Source organism: Myxocyprinus asiaticus, chromosome 39 (genome assembly GCF_019703515.2).
Source record: "Myxocyprinus asiaticus isolate MX2 ecotype Aquarium Trade chromosome 39, UBuf_Myxa_2, whole genome shotgun sequence".
NCBI lineage: Eukaryota > Metazoa > Chordata > Actinopteri > Cypriniformes > Catostomidae > Myxocyprinus > Myxocyprinus asiaticus.
Genome location: NC_059382.1, coordinates 19,190,246 through 19,212,060, shown reverse-complemented (window position 1 = coordinate 19,212,060; position 21,815 = coordinate 19,190,246). Strand labels below are relative to the sequence as shown.

Genomic DNA, 21,815 nt, shown 5'->3' with positions numbered 1-21,815 from the left:
CTTAAAAAAGGCTCTACATCTATTTAAAGCCAGTACTGGTAAAGTTACAAATTACAAAATAAAATGCACCTCAACTCCAAAAAAAATGTATCTTCTCATAAACAGTTGTGATTTTATGTTTTATTGAAAAAAATATATAATTACAGAGATTAGTTCTCAAGACCTTTATGACTTATGACTGACATTCACACAAGATGCTATTTAATCTTATGACATTGCTTTCTGGAATACTTGATTCTGATTGGTCAGTGGTGCCATCTAGCAGTCTGATATCTCTGTTTCTGAGTGTGGGAGTGGGCGTCTCATGCCTGATTTTGCCTAGGGCACTATGTGAGTCAGGAGCCCTAGTGGTGCCTTGGCGATAGAAGCTGAATCTGTCAGGATTAGCATGTTGAGTCCACACATGTACAGACAGCTATGCAGTCTCCCCTGTAATTTCATACGCTGTGCAGATGTTATTGAGGGCCTGTTTAACTTGACACAGGAAACCCTGGTGTGAGAGGCTGAATGTTTTGAGGACAGCAGGTTGCATGACTGCTGGCTTCACCAGCCGCTTTCCACAGCTGCTGCCAGCGCGGGAGTTTTTTTGGACAGCCTAAGCAGCAGCACTTCTCAAAGTTGAATTTTTTGGAGTGTCAGTAGGAAAGCTTTACCTCATACCTCCAATTCACTAAGCCAGAAACTAGAAATTACATTACACCGCAGAGACATCTCAAAGCCTATGGGGACCCAGTAGAGTAGAGACTCTGCCCTTGAATGCACTGCTGCTGGAAGAACCTTGCAGTGCTCATTTGTACTGTGATCAAGGGAAGCTTTGCTTCTGAGTGTGTATATGTTAAGCTGAGTATAACCTGTGTAGTTCACCTCTAAAATAGTAGCGCATGGCGTAGCCTGCTCTTGTAAAATGGTTTATCTCTCTTTCGCTGTTCTACGCTGTATTCCAGCGGGTTTCTGCATTGCACACTGTTGATTGTGCTTTTGTGTAAACCTTAAAATGTAATATTGAGAGAGGTTGTAAACAAAGGCACTTGCTTAAGCTTGGAGCAGATTGCAGAGGTACAGTACCACAGTTAACGTACCCCCCTGTGAGCTTTGTCTGCAAGTCCCTGTTGCTCTAAGTCACGATACAATTATCTCCTCAAATCTCACACTATTGCAAGCACACACGCTCAGCCTCACACATTTAGGGTGAAGGCGTGGCCCAATTTTCCCATCTATTGATGCCCGTTTGTGCAAGGGTGTTTATGCTGGTTCCCATCTGACAGTTCCAACAACTTAGGCTAACGATATGTAAAGGTTAAAAAACAAATGTTAAAACAATGTTAATGGAACATCCTTATGACATTATTAGGTCTCACAAGTTGCTTTTAGAAGAAAACATTCTTAGGAGCTTTCTGTAACTGACATGATCTAATGAACTTAATATTAGTTACAACATATACTATTACATTTTAAAATCAAAAGTTGTATTAGTTACCATTAGTTAATGCACTATGAACTAACATGAACTGACAATGTACAATTGTAATTTTATTAACTAACATTACAATTAATAAAGGCTATACAAATATATTGTTTATTGTTTGTTCATGATACCTAATATATTAACTAATGTTAACAAATGGAACCTTTTTATAAAGTTACCAAAATTACATTAAAATTACATTAATTGTGAATTGCGAACATTGTTTAGAAACAGTTATGAATAGTTCTGTTGTCAATATCAAATGTCATTGTGACATACTGGTAAGCAGTAAAAAACATGAGAGCATCACACACAGCAGAGATATGTTCAAAAATAAGAAAAATATATCCATTACAAGCTCTAAAACTGTTCCAGTGAGAAATCATTAATGTCTATGATTTGTTTACTGTCTTTGGCTTTTTGCTGTAACACAAATCACTAATTATTAAACAAATGTGTGAAGACGCGGTTCCGTTATAGTTAAAATGTAATTGCTGTGATTAGTGGTAATGTGACCAACATTATTCAGCGGTTTAAATTGGGATCCTCACAAAATAGACCTTTTTCACAGACTGTCATGACGTGTTTCCGCCTTATTTATAAGCGTAAATCTCGCAATTATTTTTTATATTATACATTTTTTAAATATTGAGTGTACATTTATAACATTATGCTTATTGTTATATTACCCTGGAATTAGTTTAAAAAAAATAATTTCTACAGCTGCGAGGGGGTTTCTGTTACAGCTGCTGAGAGAATGACTGTAAATTTGGCATCTTCTCCCATCTGACTTGCTTAATCCAACAAGCTCTATATTTTTCCTATTCTGAAATGTCATTCAAACTTAATGGGGGGGGGGTTCTTTTGGTCTTGGATCAAATGGATAAGTGAAAATAATATTTGCTGTGATCCCCCATTCACTCCCATTCACTGCTGTCGAATTTTACTGTGCAAACACTTACTTCCACGTTCCAAAACCCTGAGTGTGAAAAAGGTCTATAGCGCTGAGAAGAATGACTGATGAGATCCCTGATAGCACGTGTACATCTCACATGCGTCTATTAGATGTGTGTGTTTAGATCTGGAAGATGTCATTTTTATGTTGTTTGCTCATCTGCAATACGTCTATAACCACTAATCACGATCACGAGGAGGTTACCCCATGTGACTCTACCCTCCCTAGCTACTGGGCCAATTTGGTTGCTTAGGAGACCTGGCTGGAGTCACTCAGCACACCCTGGATTCGAACTTGCAACTCCAGGGGTGGGAGTCAGCATCTTTACTTGCTGAGCTACCCAGGCCCCTCTTTTATATTCTTTTAATATTATGTATCATATTTTATAATATACCTGTTATTGTTAATGTACATTATTCCACATGTATTCTGCTGTGTTATATTATCCAGGCATTATAAAAAGAGAAGCTGGCTTCAGGTGTCTGTTTGTAATATAGCCTACTCTGAGCAAAATACGTGTGCAAATAAATACCCAACAGCACTCTTTACTCATCTCACTTGCATAAAAAAACACAAATTATATACTCCTCAAAACAATCAACACCATGGGAAGAACATAATGAAACAGTTATACCAAATAAGTTACATAAATGCTTTAACGGGGTTCATTATATTAATCACTAACAGCTGAAGGTGCAGACAGGAGACTGGTACAACAACAGCACCGCAACAGCGCCACCTTCTGCACAGGAGTGAAATCGTTTTTAGTTTAAATGTTTTATGGACTAGGTGTGAATAGACCTTCTGTCAGAAATTCGTCTCACAAAATCGTCACTGATTTGGTGTGAACATGCCTTTAGCCTTAGTCACCATTCACTTTCACTGTAGGGAAAAGATGCAGTGAAAGTGAATAGTGACTGAGGCTAACATTCTGCCAAACATCATTGGTCTTTCACTTCGGAAAGAAAATCATATGGGTTTAAAACATCATAAGGATGAGTATTTTCAATTTTTTCATTTTTGGGGTGAACTACCCCTTTAAGAAGCCTATGCTGGTGACCAACAAAGCTGTTCTTTCTAACAGAGTAGAGCAACCTGTCTGAGAATAAAGCATTCTGCACTTAAAGCAGCATGTTTTCATGGAAAGACCATCAGTATCCTGTGTATCTACCACAGACAGGCCTGCTTCAATTCACAGCTATAATTACAGCCTTTAGTGTCCAGCTCAACAGCAAAGACATTCAATTACACTAATATGAAGATGATTGCAGACACATTAATGAATTTTCAGCCTGGTGCAGACTAGATATTGAAATAATTAATAATTTCAGCACTTTATTAAACCTCATTTTGTGGTCTAAGGTGACAGAAAATACCACAAATTATTTGTGGTGTTGATATTTGGTTTGCTACATCTTGCAAGTGTATCCATTTCTGGGACTATTTAGATTCACCATCTGCAAAACACCTGTGCCGTGTACATAGATTAGCCATGGTGCCTTCCAAGCACGTAGGAGCCGCGGGGGACGTGGGAGACACGTCCCCCTCACTCTTTATAAAAAGTAATTCTGTCCCCAGCACTTTAATGGTACTCCGTCATCAAGCTAAATCCATACCGATTCCAAGGGTGGATTTAAATGCAGTGTGTTTCAGAATTCTCTGGGATTTGGTACTTTGGGCTGATTGAATGATCATCCATTCAATCACAGGCGAGTTTCATGAGCCGAGACAACCCCTGCACCAGAGCTCTTGTAGTTAGAGGAGCCTACAAGCTTAGCCTAAAAATAGCATTATGTGACTGTCCCATATAGGCAGTACTCTGGCGTGGAGACAAGAGACTAACAAGAGTTATTTTGAATGGATGTCTATGGAGGAGATTCTTCAGTGTGCTGAATAAATTGCTTTTTTGAGGAAGCAGCTCATCACTTAATGAATTGACTGCCTTTGCGCTAATCTTCAACATGTTTTACACTAAACAGTCATTTTGGAATTAACTATTTGTAGAGTTTACTATGATAAATTGATGTTTTGTAAGAGGTCATGGGCGATTTTGCGACAAGTAGGTGTCACTTTACGGTTCTCCCCATTCATTTAGTTTGCATGGTATCCGCAAACAGTGACTTACTGTCATAACACGCTAGTTGGCCATTACGCTCTCTTCTATAGGCAAATTCCAAACTGCGTTTTTGTGCCCTTGAAGGGCACTGCGGGAAGGGGACACCACACGAAGGGGTGTTCCAAACGAAAGTGAGCAACTCAAGCCCTTCATGAAGGGCCCTTCCACAAGGCCCTTAGTGAAGGGTACATGCGATGGTCACTTCAAGGAAATAATTTTACCGTTTATGATCACATGGCCATGTGTGGCATGTCCTCTGGATATATTTTAAAGCAAGGTTGTCTATCAGAACATATTACATGTTCAAACACTCGGGCAAGCGCTATAGCCTTTTATAACAGATACTTCTCCCATTCTGCAGTTTACATTCGTCCTCATACATAAGATAATAGACAGTCATAAGCAGAGAGACACTCCAAAAACAGGGCCCATTTTTTCCTGTAGGCTAGTCTAAACCCTGTGGTTTATTATTATTTATTTATTATTAAGACCTCTCGTGGTAAACTTTCATTTATGTATTTTTTATATATTTATGTACATACCTGTATGTATTACTTTTATTATTATTATTATTAAAACAGTAACAGTAAGAAATTTTAAATAAGACACATAAGGCAATGTTTGAAAAAAAAAGAATATTACAAAAAGTATATTTATTTGCAACAACAAATTCACAGCAATAATAGCCATACATGAGACGTGAGTGCCCTACTCCCTCCAGAGTTCCTACTTCAAGGGCTCAGCCTTTCAGAGGGAGTAGGGCATAGGGATGCTCCCTTTCGTTTGGAATTCGCCCTATGGTAGAGACGCAGAGGTTGTTATCTCAGTGAATAAAAGAATATCTGCCCTGCACGTGCAGTCCATCAGAGAGCATTATCAACACGTTTCATTTCAAGGAAGTTTCTTTCAACAATGCTGATTGATCTTTCTTAACTCATCTGTATTCTTTGATTTTTTTTTTTGTAAGTGGAGTTAAAGTCAGCGCTCGACTCTTTAAGTTATGCTTATTACGTTATGTTTGTGAGGTAACCATTTGATCAGTTCTATTTGCCCATTTAAGCAGGCTACTCGATTATGTGTTAAATATGTAAAGCTATTTTTAATGTTGGCTCCTGTTTTATAACTGCTATGCTGGTGTAGGAAAGTCAGGCAGATGCATTTTCATCAGTGAGACAAGAGGAAGGTGTTTGTTCAATCTCTACAGAATGTTTTTTTAGGAGATATGTAAAATAAAAGTAAAGTTGGGGTTAAGGTGTGTCCCTATCAATTCTCATGAATTAGACTACTGTCCAATTAATTGTGCTTTGATATTTTTAGGATGTGTTTGAGGTAGAGTCAGTCAGGAGTCAGGAGGAGAGAGAGGAAGATGAGGAAGGCAGCAAAAGCGAGAAAACTGTAACAGAGAGAAGGCATAGAAATGGATCTACTAGTGCTGTAGACTCCAGTCAAAATTTCCCAACAAAAAAACCAAATCAACCAGATCCCAAATTAATTGTCAGACGAACACTATCAGACAGTACATATCATGCACAGTGGTACAGAAAATGTCCATGGCTCCATTTCAGTCTAGATGTGGAGGGTGTTTTGTGTTTTTACTGTTCAAAAGCTTTTAAGACACAAGTGTCTTCCCTTGCAAAAAGTACAGAACCTGCATTCATATTGAGTGGTTTCAAGAACTAGAAAAAGGCCATTGAGCGGTTCAGTTGACATGAGAATTCAGATTGTCACAAGACAACAGTAACTACATATGTCGATCAGTTAAATCAATCAGTTAAATCTCAGCTTTGTAGTTTTCAAGCATCACAGCAAGAGGAAGCAAGAGCATGTCTGTTGAAAATCATTGATGCTGTGCAGCTGTTGGCAAGCAAAGGCTTAGCACTGAGGGGGCATGATGATGGTGAGGGAAATCTTCATCAGCTGCTGAAATACAAGGCAGAAGATGACCCTTGACTCAAAGTGGTTGACAGGTAGAAAGGATTTCTACACATCTGCTCAAATTCAGAATGAGCTCCTGAGCTTGTTGAGAGCTATTATCAGGGATATTGCAGAAAATATAAGATCACTCCCACAGCTGCAGTTTGCTGTAATGATGGATGTGACACAAGTGTGTCTGGGCAAGAACAAGTAGCAGTATGTCTACAATATGTTGATCATGATTTGGTCATTCACAAATCATTTGTTGGCCTTAATGAGGTATCTGTAAGTACAGGAGAGAATCTTGCAAGGGTTGTGAGTCATGTATTGCTCCATCTAAATTTGTCCATCACTGGATTAAGAGGCCAGGTATATGATGGTGCGGCAAACATGGCTGGCAAATATTCTGGAGCACAGGCCATTATTAAAAAGAAACAACCTCGACTACCACCCCTGGAGTTCGTGAGTTCGAATCCCAGGGTGTGCTGAGTGACTCCAGCCAGGTCACCTAAGCAACCAAATTGGCCCGGTTGCTAGGGAGGATAGAGTCAAATGGGGTAACCTCCTCGTGGTCACTATAATGTGGTTCGCTCTCGGTAGGGCGCGTGGTGAGTTGTGTGTGGATGCCGCGGTGGATGGCGTGAAGCCTCCACACATGCTATGTCTCCGCGGTAATGCGCTCAACAAGCCACGTGATAAGATGCGCTGGTTGACCGTCTCAGATGCGGAGATAACTGAGATTCATCCTCCGCCACCCGTATTGAGGCGAGTCACTACGCCACCACGAGGACTTAGAGCGCACTGGGAATTGGGCATTCCAAATTGGGGAGAAAAAAAGAATGCCCCATATGTTCACTGTGGTGCCCACAGTGTTAATCTACTCGTTCAGCAAGCTTGCACTGCCTCACGTGTTATTCACAGTTCCTTCCAGTGGGTTCATTAGTTAGGAACTTTGTTTGGGCTTTCAAGTAAACTTTAAGCTCTGTTCAAAGAAATTGCAAAGTCTTGGGAATGGCCCTTCCAGTCTATTAGGCCTCTCTGTTGCTACAAGATGGGCAGTTCACTCAGGTGCCATACGTGCTGTGCTGAATCAGTATTAATCTGTAATGCTTGCATTGAATGAGATGGCTGCTGGTAACTCAGATACAGCAAATAGAGCAAATGGCTTGCTTGACAGATTTCACAGGGAAATGTTGTTCTTGGTCTCTTGCTTGCTTTAGAGGCAATAGAGGAATTGGAGAATCTCAATGTGTCTCTCCAAAGTCAAACACAGACAGTTGCCGGCATGCTTGCTGCTGTTTCCTGTGTGAAAGATGCTATTGCAAAGAAAAGAAATCCAGAGATGTTTCAATCTGTTGACACCAAAGCATCACAAATGTGTGAAACACTTGGTCTGTCTCCAATTGCATTTCAACGCATTCGTAACCCCCCTAAACGTTTGACTGGTTAAGCTTGTGCACATGTATATGCATCACCTTCTGAATTCTACAGAACAGAGTATTTACAAAGTCCTTGATGTGGTAGACATGCAGTTTAGAGAACGATTTGAGCAGGTAGGGTTACACATGATAAGAAACTTAGAAAATGTCCTCTTAACAGGAGTGGTAGATGATGTGGTGCAACTGTACCCGGATAGTGGACAAGGCATCCCTTGGAATACAATTGGAAATGCTAAGATTTAAGTATAATGTCCAGTCCAGCAGTGAAGCGGCTCTCATCCTTCAGGGGATGTGTCCAGCAGTGTGTGCCATCTTTGATCAGGTGAAAACACTTGGCAGATTGCTTCTTGTTGTTCCTGTGTCCTCAGCTGAGGCTAAGAGAGGTTTCAGTGGACTTTGGAGGCTGAAAACATGGCTTTGTAGTACCATGACACAAGCACGCCTTAATAATGTAGCTGTGTGTCATATACACAAAGAAAAACTTGACAAATTGGAGAAGCAAAAGATTGCTCATCTGTTTGTTGTCTGCAATGAATACTGCCAAAAAATATCTTTGGATGTTTTCATTAAAATGTTTTTGTTCAAGTAAAATGTTTCAAATGTCAATAGAAGTTGAAAAAGATTTTCAATTAAAGTGTTTCTTTAAACTCTGTGAATGGCTGATTTATTAAACTTTGTTCGGCAATTACTGTAAGTACTAATAATGTGCTGCAAGTATTGGGTCTGTAAGAGCCAGGCCTACTGAAAGCTGTCCCCTCCTACCCCCCAGTGGCTGCTACACCCCTGGTGCTTTCACAGTAAGTTCCTCACTGATAAAAGACTGTTAAGTTGTTGCTGACCACTAATTTATTAAGTTATTGGATCTCCTGAGTTCGCCAAAATAGTTTGGAGACAGAAAATGAAGTACTTTGTTTGGATCAAACCAATCAACCATGAACAAGAACGCTTTTAACTCCTCGAGCCTCTTTAAAGGGATAGTTCACCCAAAAATTACAATTCTGTCACCATTTACCCTCATATTGTTCCAAACTTGTATGACTTTCTTTCCAAACCCGTATGACCTTGATTCAACATAAAATATGTTTTACGCAGTGTATTAGTCTCAGTCACCAATCACTTTCTTTGCACTTTATTTGCATACAGTATATATAATAAAAGTGGATTGTCACTGAGGCTAACATTCTGCCTACCATCTCATTTTGTATTTCATGGAATAAAGGAAGTTACATAGGTTTGGAACAACATGAGGGTGAGTAAATGATGACAGAAGTTTTATTTTGGATGAACTATCCCTTTAACTTTAAATCTCAAGACTGTTTATGTACTGAAATTAATTATATATGCCTATAGGAACTTGTGATGCCTGTTACAATGCCTTGACATTGTCTATGTCTGTTTGTACAGGGAAGAAGACCAGGGTATTTCTCCTTTTTGGATCCTTTCTCTCCAGGGGTTTGGCTTTTCATGTTGCTGGCATACCTTGCAGTCAGCTGTGTGCTCTTTTTGGTGGCAAGGTAAATACTAAGCTCCACACTGACACCTGCAGGAACTTCTTAGAAGTAACACCTACCTTCTTATCAACACTATTAATCCTTGTTCTTACACTGCCAAAAATACCATTTTAGACCAGATTGAGATGCCAAGCTGGTCCAGGCTGGTTTATGCAAGTTATTAATGGTTTAGTTTGTGGACTGGTACAGCCATGACAATATACTGTGTGTGTATATATAGCTGGTTAAGCTGGTCGATTAGCATCTGGTAATCTGGAAGGGACGCCAGCACACAACACATGATGACTATGCATGCTGGTCTTTTCAGCAGGATAACCCTAAACCCTGCAGTAAAATTATAGATTACTTGTAGGAGATGTTTAACAAAGTAAGTTAATCCAGCAACTTGTCTAACTTGTGTATATCATGTTTAGCAAGTTAAAAGTTGGACATGTTCCTGGATCAACACCCTTTGTTGATCCTGGAACAACATTCAAATGAAGTAATCTTTGCACTATGATTTTAAGGGTATGTTTAGGCCTGTTGGTTGATAAGAATGTTGTTATTCCTAGATCAACATCCTGTGTTGATCCTTGAGCAAAATTCTTATCAAACAATTATTTACATATACTGTATACATTTAGCAGATGCTTTTATCCAAAGCAACTTACAGTGAATTGATATTTTATCAGATTTGGTGTTCGCTGGGATTTGAATCCATAACATCTGGCTTTGCAAGCACCATGATCTACCAAATGAGCTACATAAATAACATAGGACAAATTTTATCCATTACCATAAACAGTGTTCCCACTGTCATGGCAAACCTGGAAATACCCATGAATTTTAAAACTGTGATTTCAAAGCCTGGAAAAATAGTGGAAATTCATAAAACCTTTGAAATATCATGGAAAAGTTGTGGAAATTCCTATAGTGAATATAAGTTTTCTCATGCTATGCTAAGCTCTAAAATATTTCATCAGCAAAGAAATGTTTTTTTTTTTGTTGTTTTTTTTTTTTTTGTGAGATCTAAAATATTATGTAAGAATTGGAAACTAGAAAAGTCATAGAATTTCATCATTTATTTTATTCCAACATTTATAACAGTTTTGTGTTTGTACACAAAATGTTTATTTATTTATTTTGTATTCTTTCACCTTAGCATGCTGAGTTTCCCCATATTCTACAGGACAACAGGGGCGTTTTATGATTTTTGACACTGACCATTACCCATCATGACATTTGAAACAAATTCATCAAAATGTTTGTGTTTCTTGTTTGTTCACCCCTCTATAATGTGCATAATTTTACATTATATGTTATTGAAATATGGCCTCTGTTATGTTTTCTGTTTTGCTTGTGTTCAGCATTTCAAAAGAGTCATAATGTGTGGTTGTCACACACCTTGAAGTGTAACTCAACAGCATCCTGCATTCTGCAGTGCATTTTTATTAGTGTCCTGACAGTCAGGGCTAAAGCTTGCACAGCCCCTCCAGGAACCAAAAACCATGGCCTATAGGGACCACTGGTGACATCATGCTTTCCCAACTGTTAAAATTGTTCCTGGCTCATTTATGTTTGCAACTTTTTGTCTCGTGACTCACAGGCTAACACCCTACGAGTGGTACAATCCTCACCCCTGCCTGAAGGGGCGCTGTAACCTGCTCATCAACCAGTATTCTCTGGGCAACAGTTTCTGGTTTCCCGTGGGGGGGTTCATGCAGCAAGGGTCCACCATTGCCCCCAGAGCCCTGTCCACACGCTGTATCAGTGGTGTATGGTAAGAGTGCACACTACACCAGTGATCCTTAACTGGTGACTTCTAGTCTGTTCTGATAGAATGCACTAAATGCAAATAATAAAATGCAACTATATAATCATGCATAGGATAGCAAAATAAATAGGCTTATCAACTTTTAAAAAGGAGAAAATAATTTTGCTATTGACATTAAATGTGTATCCCATCAAACTACTGTATTCTGCCACAAAATCTTCATCTGTCACATGGTAGAAACTAGCTAAATAACGTAGATGCCAACAAAAACGGGTTGTGTGACGCCTTCATCTTGGAAAATGAACAAACTATGCAAGGTACAAGACAATACAACCCTGACCACATTATGTTTGGGTTCACCTGCAGCAAGGATAAACATGTTTGTGCTGACCACAATGTGTTTTGTGTGGTGTGTTATTGCTGAATTACTGCTTGCTAGCCTGAGTCAAATAAGTCCACCCTCAAGTCTCTATGACATTCTGATCTGGAGATATGATCACCCGGATTACTTTTCAATGTTAAGTCTGTGGGATTGTTTTCACCCGTTTTTTCGCCCATCAGGTGAACATTGTACACCCGAATGCTTATAAGTCATAGCAACCATCTCCTCCATAAGCTGCATGATCTGGGCCATCATTCAAGTCTGTAGCACAAAAGGTGTGGGACAAGTTAGATATCAAAATTTGTATGGAAGAAGAATAGGGTTAGGGATTTTGGAAAATCCCTAAACGAAGGTCAGAGCAGTAGGAATAGTCACGCCTTGCTAAAGCAAGCGCCACTTATAATAAAGTTCCAAATAAAGTACTTTGTTTACTTTCATAAAATAACCCATTTTGGTACTGTTTGGTCATCACTTAATCTGGGTCCTTAAACAAAACCAGTTTAGAGCCACTGCACTGAACAATGCACACACACACACACACACAGCACGTGTGTGTGTGTGTGTGCATTCCTTCCTTTTGAATCTCCCCACATATCTCAAATATAGTCCTCCTCTCTACCCTGATCTCGTTGCCTGCTGCTGGATATAGTAGATAAAAGTGATACAGCGCTTCTCTCATTTGGCCCCTGTTTTTCTGCTGCATTATTGTACTGTCATTTATTGAGGCCTTGTCAACTGCAGCACACAGAGGTCAGTAGAGAATAAAGGAAAGCTATTTCTGAGTATTCAGAACGGGCATGCAGTATTCGGAAGAGTCTTTAAACTTCTTATTCAAATGCGAAGCTCACTGTAGCTCCCAGCTCTTTTGATGTTGGGTCAGGTTTGCGTCTCTGTTTTGTTCCTCACATCTAAAGCTGTTTTGTCATTCCAGGTGGGCCTTCACCTTGATCATCATCTCTTCCTACACAGCCAACTTGGCAGCCTTTCTCACTGTGCAGAGAATGGAGGTGCCCATTGAGTCAGTGGACGATCTGGCTGACCAGACGGCCATTGAATATGGCACTATGCATGGTGGCTCCACCATGACATTCTTCCAGGTGAGATCTCCAAGGACAGAGAGAAAGAAAACATAAAACCCCCGCCCCCAAATCAATGCCCTGTCACAGGTTTATTGACCATGTCACCAGTGCTCATCCTTGTTTTGGGATTTATCTGTTTGCTGTCTTAATATCAATGCTCTTCGATGACTTTCCCTCTCCAGAGGGATGCACAGACTAATTAAAACTCCTTGATGTGCCGGTTGGGCCATTTCTTGACCCACCCCTCAACGAGCACAGACTGTTTCACATATGCAGGGTAGCACGGCATCACATCAACATGTCAAACTGTCAGCTTATCAACTGTCAATTCCTTGGTTAATACAATAAGTCTTGCCTCAAAGCTCCAGTGATTGACTGTCAGGATTCTAGACGAAGGTTGAGGAGCAAGTAGCAATGGTGGCCTGTTTGGTTTCTCGGCATATAAAGATGATAATATCTTATGATCTCAAAGCTCTAGTCAGGACTGCTAGACGGCTGGGCTAGACAGCTGTCTGGACTCTAGATTAAGTTTAAGGAGCAATTAGCAATGGTAGCCAGTATGGTTTCTCAGTATACAAAGTCAGAAACATACTTTACAGAAGTAGTTAATGCTAATGTAATTGCATGAGCCCAGTTGAACATTTAACGTGCATTCTTGTGTTACTTTGGCAGTAACAAACCCCCAAAGTCCTCAATGGGGCGATAGAGTTACCTTAAAACCTTACTTCAGACATTTGTTTCTTCACCTTTACAGTAGTTCACTTGAAAGAGAAAACTCACTGTAGACTTAGAGAGTTCACACTAATGTCCGCTATAGCACACCTTGTGGCAACACTGAAAATGCAACGCATACTTGCGCTGTTATGAATAGCGGTTTAGACACATTTGGGAATGCAATGGTGTATAAAAATCAAGCTTGCGTAGGTAGAAGTGTCTGCGTTCATGTACTTGCGTAGAGTATGTTTTGGGCTAGTAGCAATGGTGGACTGTTTGGTTTCACAGCATATAAGGCCTGAAACATACTTAACACAAGCAGGAAACACAATAGCATATGCAAATGCAAGTGCTTGGTCAATGCATTGCCAACGTGTGGAAACGCAAGTGCTTTGCCAATGCGTATCCAACACGTGGCTCAGTTTAACATATTTAACATGCATTCTTGCATTACTGTGGCGGTAACAAACCTTAGTACTCAAGGGGGCCATAGAGTTACATTCAAAACCTTTCTTCAGACTTTTGTTGCTCCACCATTGAAAGTGTTGACTTGAAAGTGAAAACTTACCTTAGATGCCAACAGTTCACACTAATGTCCGCTATAGCGTCCCTTGCTGCAACACTGAGAATTACACATTTCAGAATGCAGTGACACATGAAATCAAGCTTGCTTAGCTAGAAGCGACTATGTTCACGTTCTTGCGTAGAGTAAGATACGGACTTAAAGATACTAACGTCTGTTCTCAAAATCTCTGGTGATTGGCTGTCAGGAATCTAGACAAAGGTTGTGGAGCAAGTAGAAATGGAGGCCTGTTTGGTTTCTCTTCACATAAAGGTCTAACTAGCATTTTCTCTTCTCTGGTCAGAACTCTCGTTACCAGACGTACCAGCGCATGTGGAACTTCATGTACTCCAAACAGCCCAGTGTATTTGTGAAGAGCACAGAGGAGGGCATCGCACGAGTCCTCAACTCCAATTACGCCTATCTGCTGGAGAGCACCATGAATGAGTATTACCGCCAGCGCAACTGCAACCTCACCAAGATCGGAGGCCTGCTGGACACCAAGGGCTATGGCATCGGCATGCCTTTGGGTGAGAGCAAGAACTCTTAAGAGATGCTAAAGAAACAACACTGATTAGAGGCTTGTTTATGTGGAGTTTGATCTTTTTATAGCAAGTCTTATAACTTGAATATATTTTTGTAAGAAATGCATAGAAATGTACAAATTAGTCTTAAATTGCTTAAGTAAAATAAATCCATTGACTGAATGTAACTTGCACTGAAATTGATTTTAACCAAGCCATGTAGGAGCTTCCAACAACAGATGTTTTAATCAACATGATTAATGGAATGGTTGTTTAGTTTACAATAAGCAAAATGAACACAGTAAGAATGGGGGGACGCAGCACAGTGGAAAGATAGATTCAGCCCTGGTTTTTGACCATTCTAAGATGGATATTTTTGACTGTTCAGGCTCAGTCTACAGAGATGAGTTCGACCTGGCCATTCTCAAACTACAGGAGGAAAACCGACTGGAGATCCTGAAGAGGAAATGGTGGGATGGTGGCAAGTGTCCAAAAGAGGAGGATCATCGAGCGAAAGGTGAAAGACATTGCCCACCTGTCATTTGCCATCTATCACATACAGTTGCCACAAAAAATTATGACAACTTACAAATGTATAAATGTCATTCCACTTGATGCAAAATATCTTAACTTAGTGGAATTAGTGGCATCTGCAAACAAATGAGGCTAGTTCTTTTCTCAGAACTAACTTCACTTTTCTGAGCCATTTTCCAATGACTTTTAACCAAGGTGATTTTTAGTCGATGTATGAAGCTAATTCCCTTAAAGTTCACAAAGGTGTCCTAGCAGAGTAATCACAGGTTTAAAGGAAGTGTCCATACACTTTTTAGGGCCACTGCATAATTTTGTCAGTGAATATCAGAGCATGTGTGTTCCTCTAGGTCTAGGCATGGAGAACATTGGCGGGATCTTCGTGGTGCTGGTGTGTGGTTTGCTGGTGGCCATCTTCATGGCGGTGCTGGAGTTTATGTGGATGCTGCGTCACACTCCAGGAACAGAGGTGAGAGAGGGCTATTTTACCTGCCTCTGCTATCTGTCCTTCTCACTGCCCTCACGCCTCCCTCCCTGAACCCCCTACACTACATCCTGCAACTCACAACCAGCACAACAAAGAGAAAACCTCAAACTGATCTACACAGGCTTTCACTGTCACTACCAATATCCGGTAAAGGTGCCAGACACTTTTTACATTTTAAACTACACATTTTTAAAGTTTGAATGGAATAGAACTCATGGTGATTTGTGTTTTATTTTCCTCCTTGAAACAAAATGATGACTGTGTGTGTCAGACTTAATTGTTTCCAATAAACACTGTTATTTTTAGTAAATAAATATTTTGACGTTTCAGTAGAAGTCCAAGACATGACTTATTTTTTGGAGGGTGCAAATGCATGATCAGTGTTTGTACATGTCTTTATGATATAGTTATACAGTTGTGTTCAAGTGATCACCCATCTTCCTAGACTGAACATTAGTGTGTAAATATAATATTCCCTGAGGTATAATTTTGTGTGTCTATAAAGCAAACTTAATTTGAATTTTGAAAAAATTCGTCATTTGTCATTAATTTGTCATTTGAAAAAGCGAGGAGAAGCGTGTGTGCATGCGTACAGGCGCACGTGTGGGTGTGTGCACGCATGCGTGTGTGTGCATTTCTGTGTGTTTATATGTGTATTTGTTTGTAATTGTATTAGCTCAACATCAGGTGAAAGTGAGTGGTTGGGCCAGTGCAGTCTAAACAATTTTTTGATTAATAAGTACTTCAAGTCACAATACTTCAACCCCAAGGGAAAATGTTAAGATTTTGTGTATTAGCGTTAGGAAATATGTGTCCGTGTATGTACTGTATATGAGTGTATATGTGTGAAGCATTTATGTGTACATGGTGCATGTACATGTGGTCCAATAACAAGAAAGCCCCACCAACCAAAGGCCTACTACACACTACATTTCCCAGAAATGATCATTTTTTTAGGTGGTGCCTTTTCGACCCCATGGCTTGCTTCGCATGTTGTTTGGATCAGACTTTTTAACAGCATATGGAGAAGGATATTTTTTGTTTTTAAATGCATTCTAGTTGTGTTTTCCACTCTGAAGGTGTCTTACAGACAAGCAGGTATGATGATCCAACATAAAAAAGATCTCAAATGAATTGTTAGATTTTCCTTGTTTAATTTCACAATATGTCAATATGTCACATCAGGAAAATTATGTCATATTTTGCTGGATTAATTTGTTAAATCTGTTATTGGTGCATACTAATAGGGTGAAAAGCAGTACTGGGGATAGGTATGAAGCATTCTATTGCTGAGGAAAATAAAGGATTCAAGACAAAACAGGATTCATTTATTAGATAATTAATGAATGAATCCCAGTCAAGAGATTTGATTTTGTGTTTTAAAATGTCCTTTAAAATGTTGATAATATTCCAGCTGTTTATGACACAATTCCATTACATAATTTGACATAGAACACCCGAAGACATGGGAAAAACACACATTGCCTCTAAAATATTTATTTTCAAATATTTTGTATAATTTTGTGTAAATATACCTCTAAACTTAAATCTAGGGCTGTCAGTCATTTTAAAATTTTAAATCATATTAATTGACATTAATTAATTGCATGTCAATCAATTAACCGCATAATCAATATTTGTTAAAAAAAAAAAAAAAATTTACACAAATAAAAGTAATTCAATATATATAATGATCAAAATAATTATAAAGAAAACACACAATAATTTAGATCATTCAAATATATTACATTGTTGTGGCAGACAAGTAAAGCATTGATGTGGAGTGTCTTTAGAAGTAAATATATTGTTTGTTTTATTTCCATATTGAACAAGCCTTTCACTGGCCTACAGTCCACAGCAATCCAATTTGCAATTGAGTATCTCAATCACTAGTGCACTATTTCCATTGATCTGTGCACACATGCATCAGACAGATGTTTTGGGAGCACTTTCACTGTGGATGCGTTGGTTTTCACTAGTTTTCAACGTCTTGCGCAAAAATGCAGCGTTTTTAGGATGGTGTGTCAAGAGAAATATACTGTAGTTTGAAACTTTAAAAAATGTGCCTCAAGCCCCTCGCACTCTGCTCCGCCCAGCTGTCTTTGAACAGCTCTCAGCTGTACAGCTGAGTGTTGCCTGTACAGCTGGAGTTGCACTGACTGCCCCCTGCTGACTGCGACTCGCAAAAACATGAAGGTGGTACTTCAAACTCAAAAGGAATAGTTCACCCCAAAATGAAAATTCTATCATCATTTACTCACACTCAGGCCATCCCAGATGTGTATGACTTTCTTCAGCAGAACACAAATGAAGATTTTTTTTGGAAGAATAGCTCAACTATGTTGGTCCATTCAGTGCAAGTTAATGGTGACCAAAACTTTAAAGATCTAAAAAGCACATAGAGGCAGCATGAAAGTAATACATACAACTCCAGTGGTTAAATCCATGTTGTCAGAAAAGATATGATAGGTGTGGGTGAGAAACAGATCAATATTTAAGTCATTTTTAACTATAAATATCCACCTTTGACCAGCGCCTACCAGTAGGTGACGATATGCATGAAGAATGCAGAGATTTAGTGTAAAAAAGGACTTAAATATTGCTTCAGAAGATATGGATTTAACCACTAGAGTCAGATGGATTACTTTTGTGCTGCCTTTATGTGCTTTTTGGAGTTTCAAAGTTCTTACCACCATTCACTTGTATGGACCTACAGAGCTGAGATATTCATCTTAAAATCTTTATTTGTGTTCTGCAGAGAAAAGAAAGTCATACACATCTGGGATGGACTGAGGGTGAGCAAAATGATGGCAGAATTTTCATTTATTCCTTTAAATTGCACTATTGGTTACTGCATAATTTACTTATGGTCAGGGTGCATGATTATTGCGTTAATTCTTTTAACATAATTTTTATAGAATGAATCACACTGAATTGAGAAGTTAAATTGAAAGTCTTAAATCATAATCCAAATTCAGTCCATGTTTTAAATGAGATGACAAATCATGGACAGAAAAGGCACCTCAAACAGAGAATGACTCAAACACAATAGATCCTACATACACTCCACTCACTTATTAAAAATTGTATTTATCTGTTTTTCTTAATGCATATCTAAAAAAAAAAAATCACTTAAAAGTTCATTTGTTCACAAGGCTCATATACTTAGCATGCCATGTGCAACCTCAGGATGTTTCTTGTGTGTTTTGTTAAAGTGAAACTCTGTAGAATATCATTCAGGTAAACAGCCACTGCGCCATGTATAGCCCAGTGTTATTTTGATCACTGTTCTGGCTGTGCTTCCTGCCTCCCCTTGTGTGCATAGTGTCAGTGAGACCCCCCGGCCTCTCTTTTTCTCTCTTTCTGCCCCTCTCTCTCTCCCTGTCTATGCCTCACAGCTGTCCATGTGCGAGGAGATGCTACGAGAGCTGCAGGGCATCGTGCTGTGTCAGGACAGCCTGCAGTTACGGCGCAGGCGCGGGGCCAGCGTGCTGAGACTGCAGCCTATGCCCCTGGATGAGCGGCGGGCACGGGCGGCTGCGGCGAGCCTCAGTAACGGCAAGCTGTGCACGGGCACTGGGCTGCCTGAACCTCTCTCCCACAGACTGGCGCAGGAGGCAGCCTTGGTAGCACGGGGGTGCAGTCACATTCGCATCTGCCCGGAGTGCCGGCGCTTTCAGGGCATTCGAGTACGCCCAGCTGGTCCCCCGGGACCCTCTCGCACCAACAGCGAGGAGAGTATAGAGTGGGAAAAGGGAACCAACAACAGTGAACATAAATAACCTCTTTAAGCCTAGTTCCTATTTGATGGGCGTTAAACGCAGGCTTTGTTGGACCTGGGACGTTCAGATGATGGTTACAGCAATGTTTGCTACAGAAATCTGACTCTGGACTGACAAATGCAATGTTCCATTCTGTTAAAGGAGCTTACTGAGACACTTACGATGGAACTCCCATGCATGGAGATGTCTGTGCTGCTCAACACAGCCCTGGAGCTGCGTCTGGTCTCTGTATACACTGTCCTCACTGCCCTCTGCCATGAACTGCTTCTGGGACACCCAGCAGAGGGGCTTTGTACTATGCAGTATATTTGTCTTTCTGTGCTGTTGATTTCTTTTTAAATTATTTCTCTTTTGTTGTAATACCACTATACTACAGTTGCTATTACACCTGTTTAGTTTTTTTCCCACTACACAGACAGAATATGCTACACATAGAGCGGACAGCTACAGAGAGCTAGAAACAAAGACTCCATCCACTATTGCTCAAAGAACATTTTTTTTACAGTTTCAAAATACTTTGTATTAATTCTGTGCTGTTGCCGTCTCATGGCCCTGAGGGGGTAATTATTATGAGAACTGAACACAAAAACAACTTTGATCTGTTTTTGATAATAGTTATATTCTATTAAAAAGGTTTTTGAGATGTTTCTGAATGTTTGATGTGCATGTAAGAGGGTTTTAGATGCTATTGAATGGGGAACACGAAAATTGTTATTTTTCTGTCAGAGACTCATAATACTATTTTTGTTATTTCTACACTTTGCTTTTCATTCCTTTGATTTAGATTCAGACTGTTGCACTCCTTGGATATGAAAATTGCCCAAAGTTGTGTAATAGTCGAAGATTCCTGTCTTAGAAATTTGCATTATAAAATTAACTATGATTCATACCTACTTTGAAATTTCCAATGGCCCTAAAAGGGGCAAAAAAGTTTGTTCACTGCATATCATTGAAAACCATGTCAGCAAATCAGGTCCATCAAAGTCCAAAGAGAAAATGAGTGAGATCTGAAATCAGATCATCAGATGATTTCAGTTATGTTGAGGTGTTACATTCATCTGTACCACTCAATACATGATGAAATCAACTCAATACCAACAGGCTCACTCCATCTAGACGTATATGAATTAAAAGACATAGGAGAAGTAGTATACATTCAGGGATTTCTTTTTAAATTATAAAAGAAAAATGATCAACTTTATTGTTGTTTTCAGTAGTTTACAACCAGAAATTGTATTTATTTATTAAATGCCTTGGATTTATCCTTTGTTTTACAAAGAAAGACAACTAGTGAAAACCCTTTTAAAGGTACAAAATGAAACCATCATGGTTATATATCAATATACTACAGCTGATGCTGAATTTGGATACCAAAATGAAATAATTTTATTAGGCATGATGTTATCCACAACTTGCAGTGCCAAATTGTAATAAATTGCCTTTACATATTGGAGAACCATTCGCAGTTACCATGTTGATTTTTTTTTATTTTTTTTTATTTATTTATTTATTTTTTTTGCATTTCTATTGAACAAAGTCCAATTTTACATAATATTTCAATACTGTGTTAGTGCCTGATGAAAATAAATGGCATTGTGTTGCATAAGTTTTGTCTGTTCGATATTTTGGATGTCAGTGCTCTGTAAAAAATGTTTCTAGGTGCACAAATACAGATTCATTCACAGGGAATTGCTGCAGTGTGTGTGTGTGTGTGTGTGTGTGTGTGTGTGTGTGTGTGTGTGTGTGTGTGTGTGTATGTGTGTTTTAGGCATCTGATGAACAGTTGCAAAGCTGGGCATGCAGGTGGGTTTTTAGCAGATGCACAGACCTGCAAATTTGCACAGACAACTCTATGGGGGCAACCTCAACACTTGACACATTTACTATATGGGGCATGGAATCACACATCTTTAGAGACACCGAGACATTTCAAAAAGTTTAAAGAGAGTCAACAAACAATCAAAACCATTTCTGTTTCAAATGAAAAAAGACTGATTTGCAGAAATGGATTAGGCATAGTTTAAATTAGATTAGGAATTATCTTGTGGGCAAAGGCGAAGTAATATTGCCAAACTTACATTTAAATTTACAAATTTACTTGCAGCAGAAATTCAAATCTGTCACTAGGAAAGCATGCTTCAAATTACATGATTATGGTGCTATTATTTATCTTTTTCTTAAAGGACTAGTTCACCTGAAAATTAAAATTCAGTCATTATTTACTTGCAAGTTCTATTCATAACAGAATATCCAGATTTTCAAGGAAACATTTTCAGTAAAAATTGAATTTTATTCTTTTCCTTACAAAGAATATGGCTTTAGAACACTAAAAAAAAAAAATCACTTTCAATATCGTTAGGTTTACTGAATCTTTCCTTGTTCATATTACTAAATAAATACATGTAACAAAGTGAACTTAATTTATATGAGTTGTTTCAATGACAAAAAGTGTCTTGTCAGCTTTACTTAATCCAGTTGTGTTGGGACAACATAAATATTTTTGTTGGCATTAACTAAAACCACAGTGATTTGTAGTTCCCAGCATGCATTGCAAGATACTAAATGGAGAGAGTAATCTTGAAATTAAGTGTTATTTTATGT

The 21,815-nt window shown here is 39.0% G+C and overlaps 1 protein-coding gene across 1 annotated transcript in view; it reads left to right on the top strand.

Moving 5' to 3' along the window:
* The window catches only part of grik4 (glutamate receptor, ionotropic, kainate 4), a 294,389-nt gene extending 273,610 nt beyond the window's left edge, over window positions 1-20,779 (top strand). Inside the window, exons 13-19 of the mRNA XM_051678844.1 lie at window positions 9,294-9,403; window positions 10,986-11,159; window positions 12,467-12,632; window positions 14,195-14,420; window positions 14,803-14,931; window positions 15,296-15,414; window positions 18,831-20,779. Coding sequence (XP_051534804.1) covers window positions 9,294-9,403; window positions 10,986-11,159; window positions 12,467-12,632; window positions 14,195-14,420; window positions 14,803-14,931; window positions 15,296-15,414; window positions 18,831-19,214 — 1,308 coding nt within the window. The 3' untranslated portion in view covers window positions 19,215-20,779. The remainder of the gene's footprint in view (window positions 1-9,293; window positions 9,404-10,985; window positions 11,160-12,466; window positions 12,633-14,194; window positions 14,421-14,802; window positions 14,932-15,295; window positions 15,415-18,830) is intronic.
* The last annotated feature ends 1,036 nt before the right edge of the window (window positions 20,780-21,815 follow it).